At 39.9% G+C, this 20,980-nt stretch overlaps 1 protein-coding gene across 1 annotated transcript in view; it reads right to left on the bottom strand.

Moving 5' to 3' along the window:
- Window positions 1-20,980, bottom strand: part of si:dkey-40c11.2 (drebrin-like protein) — a 34,958-nt gene that overhangs the window by 1,314 nt on the left and 12,664 nt on the right. The window contains exons 2-14 of the mRNA XM_034691129.1: window positions 12,756-12,811; window positions 12,452-12,564; window positions 9,923-9,997; window positions 5,249-5,392; window positions 4,857-4,934; window positions 4,567-4,718; window positions 4,402-4,456; window positions 2,551-2,625; window positions 2,315-2,423; window positions 1,653-2,174; window positions 729-1,145; window positions 515-610; window positions 266-399 (exon numbers count right to left, since the gene is read on the bottom strand). Coding sequence (XP_034547020.1) covers window positions 266-399; window positions 515-610; window positions 729-1,145; window positions 1,653-2,174; window positions 2,315-2,423; window positions 2,551-2,625; window positions 4,402-4,456; window positions 4,567-4,718; window positions 4,857-4,934; window positions 5,249-5,392; window positions 9,923-9,997; window positions 12,452-12,564; window positions 12,756-12,811 — 2,026 coding nt within the window. The remainder of the gene's footprint in view (window positions 1-265; window positions 400-514; window positions 611-728; window positions 1,146-1,652; window positions 2,175-2,314; window positions 2,424-2,550; window positions 2,626-4,401; window positions 4,457-4,566; window positions 4,719-4,856; window positions 4,935-5,248; window positions 5,393-9,922; window positions 9,998-12,451; window positions 12,565-12,755; window positions 12,812-20,980) is intronic.

Below are 20,980 nucleotides of genomic sequence, written 5' to 3'. Positions count from 1 at the left end.
ATTTTGATACAAAAATATATAAAACAATCCTGCAGTTACACTCTCCTTCATTGGGAATGGTTGATGTACACTGCAATTTGACTGGTTGGTGGACGCACACATCCCAGTGGCCACAATATCAGTCTTTGTAACTTTATGTACATGTCCCAGTTTTTAAGATCCTGTCCTTCATTAGGAACCAGATAGCGCAGGGTTAAGTGACACACAAACGCAGGGTCAGACTTATACACAGTGGCTCTATTTTTTTTTTTTATTGATGCATTACCTCTTGGCCGTTTTCTGAGATCTCATGTTCCTCATCCTCCTCAACATTATTCTCCTTTGCCGTGCTATGTACATCGAAGCACACAGCGAGCTCAGGGGAGCTGAGTTCAGTGTCTGATTGGCTCAAAGATCGCTCTGAGAAAGTAGGGTGTAAAAGCAATCATCACAGAAAACATGCAGAATGAAAGTATTTATGTATGAAGAATAATCCTACATAGTACAATTCTGTTTATACATATTTAATACAAACCTATGCCGTTCTGTTGTTGCATGTCTCCATTTGTGATCCCATTGGTTGACTTGACGATTGTCTCATGTTTGAGTTCTTCACAGATGGACTCTGCATCTGAGACAAAGATTACATTGTTTCTTTTGTCACTTTGTAACATATAACCAAATGTCATTTTAAGACATGTTATTTAAATAGGAATCGTTTGTAAACTATAACAAATATAGAGGGATACCTATGACTGCAGACTCTTCCTCTTTCTCCAAAAGCTCAGCCGGCTCAGGAGCAGCCTTACTGTCTGCTGATTGGTCATCTTCCTCTTCATCATCAATTGCCTCCTCTTCCACTTGCACCATTTCTACTGGTACCATCTCCATCTCCAGTGAGGCCAGCTCAGCGTCTTGTTGAAGTCTAACCTCCTCTTCCTCCTGGTCCCTCTCCTGCTCCCCCTCCTTTTTCTCCTCCTCTTCTTGCTCCTCTGGTTCAGTGTGGACTAGTTCCGCGGTTACAGAAAAAGGCTCTGGTTCTGTTTCAGCCTTTTCTTCCTCATTCTCATCCTCTTCCTCCTCATCCTCTTCCACCAGTACAGCCTGTACCTTGTAGCCGATGTCTGAGACCAGCTCAGTGTGCCTATGGGTGGCTGTGTTGAGGTCTGTTGATTAAAAAGTTATCATTATTGTCATATAATTTAAAGACAAGCTGCATTTAAAAAAAGCTTAATAAATAACAAAGAGGGCTTTGTACTGTGAAGCAGTGGTAACATAAAAAGAAAAGAACCATAAAGGACCCAGGGTCTTCACATTACAGTTAAGCTTGGCATGACTGAGAGTATGTGTGGTTACTTTAGGAATATTTAATTGAGACTGGACTGTCATTTTTGTACAGCAGACCCCTTATTCATAGTGTCTGGCCTATGTATGTGGAGTAGGTTTTGGCAGAAGCATCTAAGTCACTTTAGCCTGGAATATATTTTTAGGAACTATAATTTAATGTCAAAAATAATAATGACTTTGGAAAGAAAATGAAAAATAAACTGAGTAATATGCTCTTCCTCATTTTGCTTCAACACCCTTAATGGTTTTGCGACACATTTTGGAAAAAAAATAATTACACAACAATCAGACAGACATATAATTTTCTGTATTCCGTTCCAGCCTACCCGCGTTTGTCTGTGGTCTCTCTGGAAGAGGAGATGTTGGAGCCTTTGGAGCTGCAGCAGACTCAAAGCAGAAAACGGAGTTCTCCGGATGGATTTGGGTGTTATTTAGCGAAGCAGTCAGGGCTTCTGGATGTGGCTGAGAGGGGTTGTTTAAGGAAGCAAAGAGAGTCGGTGAGGCCGGAGGTGCAGAAGGTTGCGTGGGTGATTTTGGTTTGTCCTCAACAACATAACCTGGTTGGTTGTTAGTTTGTGGGACACTGGGCAGGGCTGAGACCGGAGGGGCGGGGCGTAAAGGTGAAGTGGGTGGAGACATGGGGCCTCTTGGCCTTGTTGGAGAGATGAGAGAGCGGAAATCTGGGCTAGTAGGGGGAGATGTGGCTCGGAAGATGGGGGAGGGAGAAGTACGGGAGAAGGGGGAGACAAGGGGGGAGCTGTAAGGTGATGATGTCGAGCTCTCCTCGGCTTTTGAGAAAATGAAGGCTGTGTCTGTCAGGCTGCGCTGGTATCGCCTGAGTGGTTTGCCTGAAGAGAGAGTTAGTAAGTTTAGAAAAATACCAACATACTAAAACGTAATGCACTGCAAATAGGGCTGATCCTCACTTGTTGTGGTCTTTCCCACATGGCAGACTCACTCTGTTCAAGCTCTCACACAGGGTACATACCTGAGCGGGAGGATCCTGGGCTGGTTGGACTTTGTGATGAAGAAGATGAGAGCTGTCTGAAGAACTCTCTTGGGTTCATGGGGCGTTGAGACACTAATGCTGCTGCCTCCTACAGGTCAGGTCAAGCACAGAATCAGCAATACGTTTAAATGACTTAACAGACAAATGAGTCCTGATTCGTTACATATTTGGTGGTGTTAGCTCCATAGGATTATAATACTTTAAAGTATACTTACTGCTGCTTTCTCTATGGACTCACTCCTTTTAAGACGAGCTCTCATAAAGTCCTCATGCTCCCTCTGCTGATATTCCTGTCAGCACCGAAACACAGCAATCATATTTACACACATTTTAGTGCGCTTAGTCTCTTCAGCAGAAACAATACAACAACTGCTTGATAAACTCTTGAGACTTGGGTATTGTGATTTTTTGTCTCCTTAATTATACAGAAATCAAAGCCCACTCCCAACCCCAAATAACTTCTGACACAAAGAATAACCTTCCACCCTACAAACACACACATTTAAACCACCCTGACTCTTACCCACCTCATACGTACATAAACATATTTAAAGTAGTCGACAGATGTGACAAAGATCTGAGACAGCTTAACTTTATGACACTGGTGAGGAAGCAGACTTTTCTCTACTTTCATTTACAGCAGTATAGTATTAGTAAGCTAATAATCCTAGAAATCCCATTTTAAAAAGTACGCAATTAGCACGCTGTATACAGTTGCAGCAGATGGCCGTCTAACATGAGTTAGACAAGGTTTCTGCCAATTAAAAGGAAAGTTTTCCTTGCCATTGTAACTTGCCAAATGCTGCAAAGTGCTTTGTTAATGGTGGATTTATGTTAGGTCTTTGTACATAACTGAACAAAGAGTACGGTCTAGACCTGCAGTTTTTGGAAAGAGTCTTGAGATGGCATTTGTTATAAATTGTTCTACACAAATAAAGACTGGTAATGTCAAAATATCCAGAAGAAGTCATGTTACTACTTTCGGTGCTGTACATAACAACAACCATTCAGTGTTTAACAAGGACAGGTTAATTGGTTTGACCTTAGGTAGTGAATGATAAAGTTTTATGAATCATAGGGCCTTAAATCTGAGGGCTGCACAGAGCATAAATATTTTTAAAAGCGAACTCAAGACCTACCTTTTTAGTCTTGCTTTTAACTGAGTTTTATTTTTATTCCTAACAGTTTTATTTATTCATTTATTTATTACATATTTCCAATTTTAGTCAATTTTATTCTACTTTATTTATTTATGTACTTATTTATTTATTTTAAGTATAGCATCTTATGTTCTTTTAATGGTTTAATATTTTAGTGTTTTATTATCTTAGAAATGTATTTTATTTTGGTGATTTTAATTTCCTGTGTTGAGTTTTAACATCTTATTTTACCTCCAGTGTTTCCTCATTAAGATATCATGAGAGCATTTACTCTGTTCGTTCAGCAACTTCTTTTTTATTTTATTTTTATTTTTTTAATTGTTTTTCATCCTATTGTTGCATATTGTGTTCTTAACCTTAGGATAGTGGGGTGGGTTTGGGATTGGGGCTTTTAGTTGGGATTTCTTTCTTAATGTATTCTATTCTAGGTTGTTTTTATGTACAGCACTTTGTGTTACAATGCCATTGTATGAAAAGCACTTTATAAATAAAGTCTGATTGATTGATTGATTGATTGATTGATTGATTGATTGATTGATTGATTGATTGATTGACTGATTGATTGATTGATTGATTGATTGATTGATTGAAATGACCAGCAATGGGACATATTATTATTTTTTCTGTCAGCTTTAAACAGTATATTTTAGTCTTTGATGAACTTTGGTCCTTCCATGGATAAAAGGGTTAGTCCTGTTGTTCCTAACGAGTACAGTTGTAGAGTCAGACCTCACACAGCGCAGCCTAACAGAAGTCAGTGAGTTTAGGCCTTTTTGACCAACCTTCAAAGCTGGAGGGCAGCAGAGCAGCTGGTCATGTTACAGCTTGACCGCTTACACTGTACTGAGAACATTTTACAAGCAAAGATTGTGAAAAAAGAAGACACTACATACGTCTGTCACTCACCCATTTTGATTTCTCTTTCCTGCGCATCCCTTCGTCTTGCTCTGCCTGTTTTCTTCTACCATACAGAAAAAGTAAATAGTATAAAAATCATCATCCAACACACCTTGCTTTTTCCATCTACTTTCTATACAAAACACAGCCACTGGAGGGCACCATTGCTCTAACCTCTGATTCTCAATCATCTGTAGTTTCTCGTTCATCTTTCTGTCTCTTTCTTCTGCATCCCTCTTTTCCTTTAAGACTCTTTCTCTTTCAAGTCTGCGTCTCTCTTCTCCAGCTCGCCTCTTCTCATCGTCTTTCCTCTCTTCCTCCTCGCGCTGATCCACACACCAGGAAACAAAGGGAGAATATAGCACTTGTAATAAGATGAATGCAAATTTTAGTTGACAATAAAGTAAGTGAGCTATGTCTACACTCTCAAATAGCCAAACAGATAGAAGGCTTCTTTGTCATACCTCTGCACGTGCCCAGAAGGAGTCTCGGTTTATGAGTCTCATCTCCATGGCAGCGTTAGTTTTTCTGTAGTTTGTACCCTTGGAAGGAAAACATAGGGAAAGTGAATACAGAGTCAGAAACTTTTAGATTTACATAATTAATCCAGAGGGATTTTTTTATGAGATACTTAGGAAATTTCAGTGACTTTCAGTGCTTTAAACCTTTTCAAACACACAACAAAACATTTTAATGAGCATCTCTGAATTATCATACAGTTCCCACACAAACGTAAAACGCAGAGTTGAAGATACAACTTGTAAAACAGAGATTCTAAAGTGCATCTCAGATTGATGTGTATATGAAAGTCTCTGTCTCCATCTTGTGGGCTGATGTGGTGTTGCAGGAGACTCACCACTATTTCCTCCTTGTCCGCAGACCTGGAGCTCCTCCTCACCCACTGTGCTGGAGTCTGAGCCTGGTTCTTGCTGAGCTCTTCTCTTATCTTCTCCTCGCTCACATCTTCCACCTTCTCTGCACTGATGAACGCATGTGCTTCCTGAAACATGGAGGGACATGGAATTACAGGAGATGGCAAGTGGAGCAAGACAGATGTGAATCTAATCCACCATTGCATGCTGTACTGTAGCCACACACACACAAACACAAACACACACACGCACACACACACACACACACACACAGACACACACACACACACACACACACACACACACAACCACACACACACACACACACACACACACACACACACACACACACACACACACAACCACACAACCACACACACAACCACACACAAAGCCTAGAAATCCATACACAAGAACACAGTCCCTGTAGTGGTTTTCTCTTGGTCTGACTTGGAGTTATGCAGACTTGGAGCCAAAGAGTTGTGCAACTGCTTCAGTTATAGAGAATGTGAGAGAACAAAAAACTACTCCCTGGCTTCAGTTTGAGGAAAGGAATGCATTGGTTTGGATGGTTATACATAAAAGAGGGGGAGATGGGAAGAAGCGAACAACAGGGGGTGGGATTAAGAAAAGTGAGGAAGAAAAAGGGGGAACTTTGTGGCTTTGCAAAAGGTAGAAAACAACAGAGTGATTCACTTAATGTGCAACAGTTGCTCAATAGGCCAACATGGAAATCAAACTCAAGGGATTGAAGATTTCAAAATTAAGAAACTCATAGGCCAAAAAATTCTGCTCCACTGCTGCTTTTCCTACATAATGTATTTCTGTCCAAAGCATGGGCTGAACTCATACATGCCTCCTGTCCATGTATTTCTGTTTGTATGTGGCTTGGACATCTGAATACTTTCCTAAAGAGAGTTAGTCCAGGCTTGTTGATGCAGTGCCAGATCTGTCAGCCTCCAACAGGAAACCACAGCTTTATCTGAGTGACAACACTGAAACAGACACTGAACAGAGCATCCAGTGTGCCCTGTAATACATGTCAGGATGGCGTATAATCCATATCACTCTGGCTGTCACTGCCAAGTGCACACACACAGGCCAGACGGGCCGTCCACAATGCTGCCAGGGGTGGTGGGAAAAAATCACTGAAACAGAACAGCAGCTGAGCTCTTAGAAAAAAAAAATTGTGTTAACGATGCACTGCAGATACTCACACTATGTCATAGCTGTGGTGTTTAATGAAGTCATTTAATTTCATTGTGACCATGCAAAGGCCCTTCCAGAAAGACAAGGCTGCCACTGCATATGTTACTTTGCAGTCATCTCAAATCAGAATTCATACTAATAATGCTTTAATGCATGCTAAAATTTGCACATGTAACAGACCAAAAAGTTGTAAAAGTTGATACATTGACCACTTGAGGGCAGCAAAAATCTAGCTGTTGGAACAAAATAACATATCAACAAAGTGTATTCATACACTAGGCCTACGTATATAAAAGAAGCTGTAACCACAACAAGAACAAACATAGGGTATAATGAAAAATATTGAAGTTTTTTATCCTTAAATTTAAAGGTTTTCTAACAGTGTGATATAAGTTTCCTTATAAATACTTATTCAGACATCAGTGTAGTTAAATACCAACTATATGTCTGTGTGAGTTGCCATGTCAAATTTTACATAGATATATAATACTGTGAGTTGGTGCATGGAGTCAGAAAACTTAATTTAACAATACAATGCCTACCCTCACTCTAATCCTAACTGTAACCTGTTTGAATCTTTAGTTGGTATCCAGGTAATTAGCAGAATGTTGATTGGTTGATCACTCAAAAAATAAGTTGGTTTTTTTTACTAGGATTCTAGATAAAGAGTTATTCTCTTGTACATTCATTATTAATGCTTCAAAAAGGTGTATTGTTTACTAGGTGTAAAAATAGTACATACTGGTTCCTGAACAGTTAGATGAGATGCCTGTTATGCATTTAAGTATGTTTTCTACCTCCGAGTGAAGTTGTTTCAACTGTAATCCCCTCAGTTGACATCTGACAGAAAGAGCAACAGAGGGAAATGTTGGCTAAGGTGAAACTAAAGCCTTTGTTCTCAGTGTGTGTCATGGCTAGATGACAGTTTTGAATGATCTAAAGTGCCTCAGGAGCCTTGACCTGAACATGTTTGCTTTATTCCTAATATACAACACAACTACTGTTCTTTGCAGCAATCCAAATCTACCTGTCAACCTTCAAAGATATTTGGCTCTGTGCCCATCTGTCATGTGGCCAAATTTGGCTATACTTATAATACCTAAAGAACTTCAGAAAACATTCAACGTCTTCTTTGTGTTTATTTTAATAACCCTTTCTCATCTTTTCCACTGCTGCTCTCTGTTTTAACATCTAATGACCCTATACACACACACACACACAGCAACAACCACACACATTCACACAGCTCTTACGTTGTAACTTATTTCTGCTTTCATTGTAATGGAAATTTAGAACAATGGAAACATCTGCACTCTATTCATATTTAGGTTTTCATCACACAAAGCCACAGTGGAGTACACTGTGCAACACAACCGTGCTGCCGCAGAATGGCCTTAACAAAAACCCCTCATTGCCAGCAGGGACATGCAGCATAGCAGGCCAAAAAGACAGACTTATAGTTAAAAAAAAACAGAGAAGACAGAAGGGGAAGCAAATAAACTAACAAAGTGCCAAGGGAAATGCTGATTGGGGCGATGAAAGCCAGGAATAAAAGACAAGAAGCAAATTGAGTCCCAAGTTAACATCATCTGTGAGTTAAAGTTTTCTCAGTAGCGTTGTTTTCAGGTCATCTCAAAGTCACATGGTAATTTATTTGGAAAATTTGAATTGTTTAAGTCTGAAGTAACACCGCTATTTAATTTCTTCATGTATGAAGAACATGAGTTGAAAAAGGGACTACGTTTTTAAAAATGCATTAATATTCATAGCACTGGTAGACCAAGTTTGCATTTCCTTTACTCAATGAAAGCTCAAGACACATATTAACAGAATTAAGAGACTCTAAATCCTAAAATCCCCATTCATTTTTATCTTTTATCTTCTTCATTGACTCTTAAAATCAGAAACATTGAATAATGAGGTCAAAGAAGGCCGTGACTAGTCCTTTCATCATGAAATGATCTGTTGATATTAATCACAGTAGAAAAGAAATATGAATTGTTTGACCACCCTTATAATTACACATCACAAATACATATGTGTTGTTTATCAGAAAGACAATCAAAGCATGAAGCCTGTGATGCAGTTATTTTGTGCTTATCGCCACAGATATAAACACTGTGTCAGTTTATATGCATGTCATATTCTATCAGTGGTAACTTCTCTGATGTTAACTTTTGCCATGTGTCTGTGAAAGGTGATCACGTGGCCACCAGAGTGTGTGACAAAGGTCAAGTCTGATGGAAAAAATAAAACTTAAAAGACATAACAGCAGAGTTTGTGTCATCTCTACAGTGATTGGGTAAGGTTATTGCTGCAAATACATTCCATATGCTTGGCTGTGATGATCCATGCTGATACAGTATGTTCTCATTTAGTGTGAACCACCTTTAAGTGATAAATCAAAGTTTTAACTGATGAGTTTTTTAAAAATCAAACTTATAAGAACATATACACTTTTAGATAAACCTGAAAGAAATGTCTGTTCCTTATCTGTTTACATGCACAGTGAATTGTGTTAGCAGTCACAGAACCTGACAGCAGGTTCATTTCATTGTTGCGACACAGATCTGGAGGCGAGAGGTCACAATTTTCCAACTTCTCCCCCATGGTGATTCGATTCCCCCCAACTACATGCCACATTGACCATGTAATCCTTTTGCCTCAGTTATGAAATCCCACATGAAAATGTATAGAGGCCCAAGGGTACACACACTGACACACATGCTGACACACACACACACACACACAAGTTAGACAGAGGGGGCTCTTATACAGTGGCTCATAAAATCCCAGAATCAACAATCACTGTTCAAAAAAAGACAAAAAAAACAACAAACATTCCATGGATGTTTCTGCAGTCGCCTCAGTGATGCCTTTATATGGAAAGTAGTAAACCTAGAGGTCAACTTAAACTCTCCCTGTTAGATTGGAACACTAAATAAACACAATTTGAGGGCCAGATATGGAGATGAGAAGTTGCTGCAAATACCCTGCACACTGTCTGTACCTGAATCGTAAAAATATACAGAAGTTCCCTTTTCTCTAATCCCTTGACTTCCTGTCTCTCGTTTCACCACTTCAGTTAATGACGTTACTGAAGGTTGCACCACAAACAATGGAGCTTTCAACCCAAAAACACAGCTGCCCCCCTCCTCACATACCTCGTGTACTGACAGGGGAGACAGACCGAAACTGCAATAGGACAGGAAGTGGACTGAGGACAGGAAACTCTCAAAACAATACAAAGTAAACTACCATGGGTAAATTTAGAGTTTGTGAGTACAAAGTCTGGAGTCCAGGGATGAAGAACAAACACTACCTTTTCTCTGTAGCAGGGGAAACAAAGACTACCAGGTATGTTGACAATGTTTTCAAGTACTTGACTGCTTGACTACAAAAATCAGCACGTCAGTTACAAAGGTAAAGCACATGTTGATCTACTGCACCTTGAAGAAGTGTTTGATGGCTGAAATGTGTCCGGCACACTCAGTCTTCCGGTATTCCTCCACATTTTGGCCGACCTGTGGACAAACACAGGATGTAGATACTTATATTCATGACAAACCTCCCTCTGAGGAAACATACAGAAGAGAGGCTGTGGAACATTAGGATTCACAATGCTGTGGTTCAGTCTTATCTTGTTTCATTATGTAACCTTTTGAGTTGATGAATCCTTGAGAACATGAAAGCTCAAATATTTAGTCTTTGGAAGTACATTTAAGAATCTATCATATCTATGCAGCATTAGCTTTTGTTTTTGTTTTTTAACCCTGTTTGTGAATAATTCAAGGGTTTTCTGTATTTTACCATCCAGAATCAAATTTGGCAGACTGGTCTGGCAGCGTTTTAAACTTTCTCCTTGTACTTTCTGGCTGACCCTGACTAAAAGAGTTCAAACTCTTAACAGCTATTGAAAACAAGATTGACCCCACACAGGATGAAAAATAATATATATATAATATTTGCTCTTATGGCGTTCGGAGTACAATAATATGACCAACACAGCACACCATACACTTAGCATCATCAGATTTGACTCACCAACAATCCAGATTTTCAGTTTGAGAGTCCTAACTCTCAAAACTGGCAAATTCTCTTGTGGACGTGATGTGACTTTAAAGTAAACGAACATGGTGAATGGCGGGACGGTTGTCACACTAAATCTTGCAGTAGAAATTTCTATAAAACTCCTCTTCTTGTCATTTCAACTGTGCCACTTTTTATAGGACACATTTTACGAATTGTTTTTGTCACAAATTAACAGGTTAGTCCTCCATTTCTGATGAATAGCTTACTTCATGAGTCGCTTACTATTTTGGCATGCTTTTGTTTGTTGTGCTTCCTCCTTAGTCAGCCTGCTTCCAAAGTAACTATTGTTTTATTCTAAGTGAGTGTGTGCTCAGCTGTCCTTGGGGTTCCCCCATAGACTGTAAAAAACATGGACCAAATAGAAGTCGCCATGTTGGAAATACTGACTCAAGCTAACTTTTGGTTTAGCATTAAGCAAAGAGGTGGAGTTGAGGCAGGCCTTTAGCTGCCAGCTAACAGCCATAATGTGCTCACCTGTCACTCAAGTCAGCTGCTCCCCTAATTATGCCTTATCATAAAAAACTTTGAACCTTAATATCCTCAAAACACACGAGTTATAAAGGCTGTATCCCTTGTTACAGTGTAAATAAAAATAAATGGTCTATTCAGACCTAAACATTTAGCTGTACCAGGCTGTAAACATGTTTATTTCAGCTCAAAATATGGGCATTTTAAAATTGATATTAATGGGTTTTTGGAGCTAGCTTTAAGGTGTGCATAGGCTGCATACTTCAACATTGCTTGAGTTCCCCCCACACAAAAGGATGTCTGATAGAAAAAAACTGATGTGTATTATTTGTAATATTGAATTGGTTTGGTCTTGAGCTTCCAAGCAGATTGGGGGAAATAAAATAACTTATAACATTCCTGACACCATGGGTTCCCAAACTTTTCAGGCCACAACCCCCAAAATATAGGTGTCAAAGACTCACGACCCCACTGTCCCTCCGTGTCATTCAATGTTGCTTCATGCTTAATTTAGCTAGTCTGCAGAAAATTTGCCTAGTTACAAGCACATGTTGCTGTGTTTCCTGTGCTATTAAGATTTAACCTACTGCTACTGATTCTTTTGTCGATATATTTACAATGGGTAAAATATGCAATTTTAGATTACTTAAAACATTAAAAAAAAAATCTGGAAGACTTCTCATGACCCCCCTTTAGTGTCTCGCGACCCCCACATTTGGAACTCCTACATTACACCACAGGTAAATCTGTCAAGATCAACTTAAGAGTCCTCAAAAAATCTGGACTTAGCTGAAATGTGTCTGAAGGGTAGAATCGGCTCCAAAATTGGCCCTATTATCTTGTAGTGTTTACCCCACATTAGTGTACTCGATAAGGACTTTTGTATACATATGGCTTCCCATAATAGGATCAAATCTAAAATTTATACCATGTAAAAGTTGATTTCAACCAACCAGAGCCAGTAGAAAGTTGCTTGTTTTAACAAAAAGTCTGTCTAAAACTCTTATCAGTCAAATATCAGACCTGAGAGTGTGAGCTTTCAGATTAGGTTTTGCTTGGCTTGTGATTACTGAGCTTACAGCATTTTCCCACATGTCAGATTGCTGAAAAGCCTAAGTCAAAACAGACTCAGACAATGTGAATAAGCCAAGTAGTTCAGGATTTTCTCCTGAGCATCTAGCAGATTAAAAAGTGCATAGATATTTCAGTATGTGACCACTTAAGATGTTAAACCCATTATCTTGGGACTGCTAAATGACTTTGCTTGGGCCAAAGAATGTGAGTCTGTAGGTCCCTGTGCGTGTGCCTGCTAATGTCATATGTATGTGCAAGGTATACGTGTGTTTCAGTCATTTGTGCTGGTATGTCTTTAATAACGCTTACATGAGCTAAGCCCCATGAGCCTGTCTGCCACTCACCCAGCTGATCAGAGCGATCCGGGGGCCTCCTGTCTCCCCGCTTCCCACTTTGCACAGTCCATATTGAGGCTTTGAGATGTGAAACTTCTCTGCCAGCTCTGCCACACCACCTGCTGTTAGAGAGATACAGATAGGGGTAAGTTAGAGAAAACACAGGAAAACAAAATGCTGAGGAATGAATGGGACAACCAAAATATGTTTTTCCTCAAACAGTAACTTGTAAGAAGTTAAGATAATCCAGCTCGAGGCAAAATTAGTCTCCTTAAAACTCAAAATTTGCATTTCAAACATTAGTCTTCCTTACCTCCTGAGTCAGCAAGTTTGAGCTTGTTGGTGAGTCCATCATATGTGAATATCGCCCTACAGACAACACAAAATGAGAAACGTGAGAAACAGACACATGAAAAACACATTTTAATTGTTGCATATAAGAAGAAAATATCACCAAAACAGTAGTTTAATATTCCTAATCCTGACCAAAAGGCTACTTGTTTGATGTGTTTGCCAAGAGTAAGGGCTCATCCAAAAAAGAGCAATGTGGACAGCTGGGTACACAATGTTTTCAGAGACACACACAGGAACGCACACATGTATCCAGATGTTAAACCACGCATACTTTGTCTAAACCATAAAAAGCTTCCCTGCTGCGCAGAGCATCTCTACAATTCACCTAAAAAATGAATAACCTTCAGCTGTGACATGTGCTTGCTCACTTTTTGCTCTTCCAATCCTTGTTCCCCAGAGGCCTTTACAGTGCATGTGTAAAACAGGAAGGTGCTCGGCAGCACAAAACCTTCATTCATAGTATGAGCCTCATGGATGGATGGCTCCTGAATGTGAATTAAATGCTGTTCACAGCTACAGGCTTTTTGACATTTTGCAGGTGAAAACCTGTCCTACCCAACCCTTCAGTAAAACAGTCAACCTGCATGTCACCTTGGCAATTCAACAACACCTGATGTGTTTCCAAGAGACCACTGAGATACAACTCCACTGCTAAACAAACTCAGCAGCAAGTTATCTCAGATGCAGAGCCTGGCACACTGAATAAAGCATATAACTTAAAAACCAGTGCTTCTCAATCAATCTTCTACTTCACTAGTCATACCTAAGACATCAGGAGCTACTGTTAGCTTGTGCGGCGCTATTTAGCTTTTTTTTAAAGGTTAAGATTACTTCAGTGTTTATTAATAACATTTTTTACAAGGATTGTTTAAAGAACAAGCAGATCAGAGACTTAAAAAAAGTATGCTCACTGAAGTAATGCAGTTCAAAGTTAAAACTCAGTGCTTCTCCGCTCTTTGGAGGAGCTAGCATGGCTGCGAGTCAAGCTGTTGCTAACTTTAGCTGACAAGCAGACTAGAGGGTTTTATCCGATTAAAAGGCACAGTGTAAAGGGATGTTGTAATGTGTCGTTGTCATGCTGACTTAGAAAAAAGAAATACAGGTCAAAGCTTCATATTAGATTCACAAGAATCACGGTTAGAGGTGACTGCATGGACCTCCTAGCCATGTTCAAACATTGTGTCGTTCAGTGGGAGCGCATTATCAAAAAGTCACTCTCAGTCAGGGAATGCTTCAGCTTTGCAACTTTCAAGGGTCATCTGAATGTGTGACTCAGGTAAAACCGTATAGGGGGCATCTCTAACTATCAAACAATCAATGTGCATATGTATATACATACATAGAGACGTACATACATACATATAAACATCTATGTATGCAACTACAGTGCAATATTGCACATATAAACACAGTTATGTATGCTTACCCTGTGCAATGGTGTATGCATAAGCACGTCTGTATATGCAAATTCTGTGGGCTATGTGCAATTACACCAGCACCTTAAATTAACAACCGTAGGGCAAATGTGCGATTCACACTAACACCCTTACAATTATTTGCAATACATCAACACTTTAGCACTTTAACTCTCTGGCACTGTACCTCTCACCATATGCACTTTATATACCTTATGCACTTTAACTCTAATGATAATACATTCCTGGTTTGTCTGTGCATGCTTTGATGTACATTCATATGTGTACCACCAACCTGCCAGGGCACCGTCTGGCACTGTTTGCTCATCAATGTGCACTGTCCCCTTTAAAAAAACAACAACAATATATTTATATTTATATTGCCTGGCAAATTTGATTCAAATGACAATACATCCATACAACCTTATAATATGCTAAACATCCTCCATCTAATTCTAAATGATACCCAGATGCTATTGGACATGACATGTTTCTAACACAATCCTGATTCATGTGTGTGTTTGAAGCACAACTGGGGGTAAATATGTGTGTGAGTGTTGGTGACTTTATGAGGCTGCCTGCAGAGAGAAGAATTGTAGAAGGTTTATATGACTGTGTGTGCGTGTGCGTGTGTAAACCAAAGTATGTTCATGAGTCTGTCTGACTGCGTGTCTCCTGGGGGGGTGTGTCAATAACATCTGGAGCTAGGTAGCAAGAGCATAGGGCTGTGAGCACAGCTATTACAATGGGCCAAAGGTGAATGGCCTGTGTGTGAGTTTGTGGATGTGTGATGGGCGGAGTAAGCCAGGATCAGTATGAGACATAGAAACAGGGAAAAGGAGTAAGTATCAGAGATCACGGTTTGACCTACAAACACAACATCATAACGACAAGTTTAGCAAAAAGAAAAACAAAAGGCCAGCTAGCTTGGTTAGCATCTCTGAATCACTCTGTTATTTCTCACTGAAACAACAAGTCTCTGTCTGTCACAGAACAAAGAGCAACAAAAGTCAATCAGCATGTGAGTGAGTGTGTGTTAGTGTGTTCGGGGCACAATAACCATATTGTACGCCCTATTGAGCAAGCTGTATGCAGGCATTATTTAATCAGTTGACACAGTAATTCTGATGAGTGATTTCTATTATGTCATCAAGCAAAACCAACTATTAAGTCAGTTTTAATCAGAATGTAATGCAATTAGTGGTATAATCCTCAAGGGCCCCTCCAGTATCACGTTAGCTTTGTGTCCCCCTGCATCATCCACTCTGCATGGATTAGTCTTGGAACAATAACAAAAGAAACAACACGCTCCACTCCTCAATCTCACCAGCATCTGGAGCTTACACACCATTTCCACATTTAGTGATCCCTGGTCCTCATGACATTCCTTAAGGTCACCATTCACAAGCAGTAAAGGTCAAAGGTCACTCAGCCTCTGAAGGATTCTTAATTGCGTGTGCAAATTCTCCACCCACAGAGAACAGGCTGGCACATGAGGAAACGTTGCAATGAGGGAGGCTCTTTGTTCCTCTGCTGAACTGCATCCAAGTTGGAGTTTACAAAATCTTGTCTTTTAGCATTTTACTCCTCAGGACTGGACTGCTGTGTTGGACTCTAACAAGGCCAGGGGAATAAGGCAAGCTATGATTTTATAGAAGCAACCAAAACGTGGTCAAATAGTAAAATCTGTTCAAAAAAAGTATGTATAAACTTGGAAGAGCTGATCCCATTAATTACCTCGAATTTGCCAAAGCATTGGAAATATCCATCTTCATCCACTTGCAATGAAATGGAATGAAAGCCAAATAAATTGATGAAATTGCTTGTCCAAGTGTAATTCTGGTTGGAGAAATTATGTTCTCATTAATAGTTTAAATCATAACTGCATACCCACCTTAACTGTCCTTGAGCAAGTTGAAATAGTGCAACAATCTGTATTTCCTATGACCCAGTGTGCCACCTAAAGTAAGCAATCAGGATGCCTTCCTCCTCTTCCCCCTCTTTGCACATCATGATTATGTTTGTTACCGTGATGCATTTATAGCAGCAGCAGTATTGGTAGTACAATCGTTTTCCCTAACTAACAGAGCAGATGAACCCTTATTCCTTCACACATGTAGACTTCTTTAGAGCCAAACTGGCTGATGAGAAAAACAGAGTCTCTTATGTCTGTACTCTATCCCACCTCCAAACTCAGCCAGCTATGACCTCAGCTCTGACAGAGGGAGGAACAGAGGGTGGAGGAGGGAAAAGAAGAAAAGAGAAGAGGCATTATAAATGAAGGGGAAGAGGCCATTATTAAGGGGAGTGAGGAGTATGAGAAGGGGAGAGGGTGGGGCACAAAGAAAAACAATGATGCCATAATTAAAAGGAATAAAAATACCACAATTTTTTAAAGTAATTAGCAATGAGAGATGAAATCCGTGCATCATTACCACAGACGCTGATGCAATAAAGCAAATAAACTGCAATTCATTCAAGACAAAGGCAAACATGCAGTACATAAACACAGACATGCACACACACAGTTGTAAGCCCTGAGCTTGAGCCAGAAACAATAGGAATGGTTTTTTTTGGACTACCAAAGTAATACCTCAGAACATTATAGGCTCTACCATTTTGAGATGAACATTACAGAAGCAGATGCTCCGTGCAGGAGAAGGCTTTGTTTTCAATTATCCTGGCATTCAACTACACAGTTTCAGAGTGAAATTATGCAGGAAATATTTGAACACAATGTACACACCTCTCTTGTAACATCTATAAAGATTTATATCCCTTGATCTGCTCAACAGCTCTCGGGTAAAACATTAATTTGCAACTGTACATACTGTATGATGAAGAAGAGCAAAAAGAAACCTATAAGATCACATTTTGGCCCCAGAACAAGCATTGCTAATATTTCATTGTTCACTTCACGCCCTTAATATATTTTGTTGGTATCTTACAATCATTACAGCTCCAAACTCATTATTCTGACCTCTGTCTTCAACAGCACATATTCCTCCTACTTGTACATTAAATCTTGTAGTGTACTACCTCTTTCACGAACTAGAGCTGTATCTCACCCTCATCTTTCCTCCCTCGTCTCCACACTTCCTTCCCTCTGTGTCTCTCTGACAGGAAGATCTTATGGGCTCATAGGTCATTTATTCATTTCATCTTTGCCAGCGGGGGAGATATGAGAGATTTGTGGTTATGTACGCTGTGGAGATATGATAAACGGTGCATGAAGAGAAAGATATGAGAAAATAGATGAAAGGTTGGGAGCTCCCGCCAGAATTCACTGCTCAGATTAAGCTCTCCATCAGATCATTCTATCGCTCCTTTTTTTCTCTTACTGTTCCCCACATATTGCACGAATATCCCCAGTAGTCCCACCAACTCTCATGTAAGGCATTTGTCAAGGTTTGTGATATTAAAGACGTAGTCTTTTGAATGCATATTTCATGCTCATACGTCTGTCAGATTTTCATTTTATCTACCCACAAGCTTCTTTCTGTTCACTTCGTTTTACATCATATGTTTTCCTACCCTCCCCCTCATCAGCCCCCCAACTTCTTTCTCCTGGCTCAAAGCTGACCTGGGCTCCGAGTGCTATTTTTAGCCTGTCTACCTCTCTGTCTATGTTGGAGAGCAGGGAGAAGTCAGAGACATCCCCACGGCACACAGTGCTCATTTCCTCTCGCCAAACATGGGCAAAAAAGTCCAGCTAGACTCTACTTCTGAAAAAGTCAACCCCCCCCCCACACCTCGTCAGGCATGTTACTCATGTTGAGCCCATGCAGTCACCCCAGTGGTACACACATTCTTCCATCCGTCTGCAGTGCAGAAACATGTGGAGGTTTATGGGTAGAGTGTAAGAAATGTGAATAAGAAAGGAAGTGATGGAATCAGGGATTGATAGTGAGAGAGGAATAGGACAAAGGAAGAGTGAGACAATATTAGTCCGGCCTACAGATTGAGCGCTCTCCAAGGTGATGCATCTGATCAAACATCATGACTGAAAAATGTCTCATGGTAAATCACAGACACAATCTAATAGTGATGTGCTGAATGCCGGGATCTGGGGATAATATTCAGCCAAATTTAAAAAAGGTTTCATAAGGCTTTTTACTATAAGAATGAATAATAATAATCTACACAAATAAGTCATGAAGACTACTCAGTATCCACAATGATCCCCAGTACTTTTAACTCCAGTAACACCATCAGTGTTTTTTCTCCTCTGTCCTCATCAAGTAATGAAACATGAGTGTGAAAATGACGTAGTCTACAGCTGAGGGAGGGTGTTTGTGTGAACCCCGCTCTGTCCTTACCAAGTATCCCACAATGACCTGGATTACTCAGAGAAAGAGTGCCAAAAAGAACAACAGAGATATAATCAGGAGGATGAAAGCTGAAGAAAAGGTTCGGCAACCTCTCGTGGAAAGTAAAGTTGTAAAGAACAAAGAGAATAGAAAAGCATACAAATAAGGGAGTCTTGGTCCTCACACTTATGGCTCTCTGTGTTATTGCAGAATTCATTCAATTGCCCTGCAAAGAGTGGGCTGAAACCTATGATCCCAACAGAGGTAGCTTCAGGGCCCCGCAATAAGACACACCGCTCCAGAGACTACCAGAGGGAAACTGAACATCACATAAGTGGAGTAATATTTACAAAAGAAATGTCATTTGTTTTCAGTCATATCAAGAAATATTATTTGCATTTGAATGTATTTCATATTGGAAAACAAGGATTTAAGACCACAGTTGGCAAAGACAGAAGGGGAGTTTTGTGGATATTGCAATGACTTAGGGTGAAGTAACAAGCTGGTTACTTGGTTACTAAGGTGTAATCTACCTTTGCAGTTATTTTGACCGAAGACACCACTTCGACATGGCTCAAAAATTATTTTTATTCTAAATCATAAACCGTCAGTCTCTGATCCTTACTATTGTGTCTGGTCTCCTCCACACTTGTTACTGTGCCAGGAGTGAAGCTGGCTGTGGGAAAAGTTCTTATGAAAACCTGGCAGAGGCTCTGGGTCAGGGTTATGGTTTGATGTTGGTGCCTAGCACAGAAACCTTGATCCAATTACCAAACCATGCCAAGCCCCAATCAACACCATTAACACACGGCCTATTGGACTGTAAGGATTTCTTTCTTGACAAACATACACACACACACACACACACACACACACACACACACACACACACACACACACACACACACACACACACACACACACACACATTTTGATACAGTCACCGCTTGGCATGGAGTAAAGCCTTCAAGTGGGTTTAATTCATTAAAGCAGTATTAGTGTAGATGAAAGGATTGTATTTTATAATAGTTAACAGAGTAGAATTTACCCATTTTAATGAAAAGAATGGAAGTTAAGGAAAACACATATAATCTACTTTACTTCATTTTAATCCAGCTACCTGTAAACATCAGACATCAATATAAACAATCAGAAAACTTTGCAAGACATATTTCAATAAACATAAAACTGCATATGAATGTAGGATGGTACAACCATTTCGGAGTCTATTTGGTTTCAGTTTGTATTCAGCTTATAGTCTGAAGTATTGACCAATAACATCAGGTCAGACTGTGATTTATTCCAGGTACTCGAAAGAGCCAAAAATGTGGATTACATTGGCTGAATTCCAGTCCCAGAATCTATCAGATGGGGTCAAACAAATACTTTACTACTACAAACGATCCGAATAGTTCACTCCAACGTCATTGTCATGTCTCAAAAATAAACTCAGACTATGAACAACTGGACCAACAGAAGAGAAGGTGTTGGCTATCCATCATTAGTTATCTGAATATCTGTTGGCTACACTGGTAGCTCCTTAAGCTCCTTATTAATCTCAGCGAAAAACTCCTACGGAGGCTGAATCATCATCAGACGATAGCCCATGGGTTTCCCAAAATTTGGGATTAAACATGATTCCATGTTAACACTTGTACTAAAAAAATGTACATTTCTTTTCTTTTTTTTTAAGTTATATTTTTGGGATTTTTTCGCCTTTATGAGATAGGACAGCCAAAGAGAGACAGGAAATGTGGGGAGTAGAGACTGGGGGAAGACATGCGGTAAATGGTCAACCGTCCAGGAGTCGAACCTACAACCTCTGCAACAAGGACTATAGCCTCTATACATGGGGCGCTTAGACCGCTAGGCCCCACAGCCCAGTGGCCCACACTTTACATTTCTGGTAACCTTTGTAGTAAGTTTTCCACGGAGATGAGACCTCACAGAAGCTTGCGTGATGAAATGTGACTTCAGATGATAAATAAATACGGAGGCCGGTTGACGTCGTCAGCAAACCGTCCTGGTGTGTGTTCTCAGCAACAAGAATTAGGAAAAGAATATAGATAAATAATGCCACAAGCTGGTCTTCTTTTTCAGGATTCCGCTTGGCTTGGGGCTAGGTTTGTTTTTACGTTCGCTGCCATGCTCGTGAGCTGCCAAAGAATGCAACATCCAGTTGGTGACACTTCCCAATTTGCTTCTCTTATTGGTTATTGCTGGACATTGGAGGCAGCCCGGCCTGGAATCATAAATATTAAAAGTGTTTTATATTTCTGTGGCCAATCGGGCCCTAAATCTGGCTTAAAACTGTTTAGTGTGGCACTGGCTTTAAATGACAAACTTTCAGATAATGGAAGGTCAAACTTTGAGCCTTACTTACGTTGCCTTGTGTAAAATGTAATATTGTCATAAGTTTGACTTCCAAAATAGTCTTACTGTATCAGTAGAAAACTACC

The sequence above is a fragment of the Notolabrus celidotus genome, chromosome 9 (assembly GCF_009762535.1).
Source record: "Notolabrus celidotus isolate fNotCel1 chromosome 9, fNotCel1.pri, whole genome shotgun sequence".
NCBI lineage: Eukaryota > Metazoa > Chordata > Actinopteri > Labriformes > Labridae > Notolabrus > Notolabrus celidotus.
The sequence above is the reverse complement of the archived record's forward strand: the minus strand, read 5'-3'. Positions and strand labels throughout refer to the sequence as shown.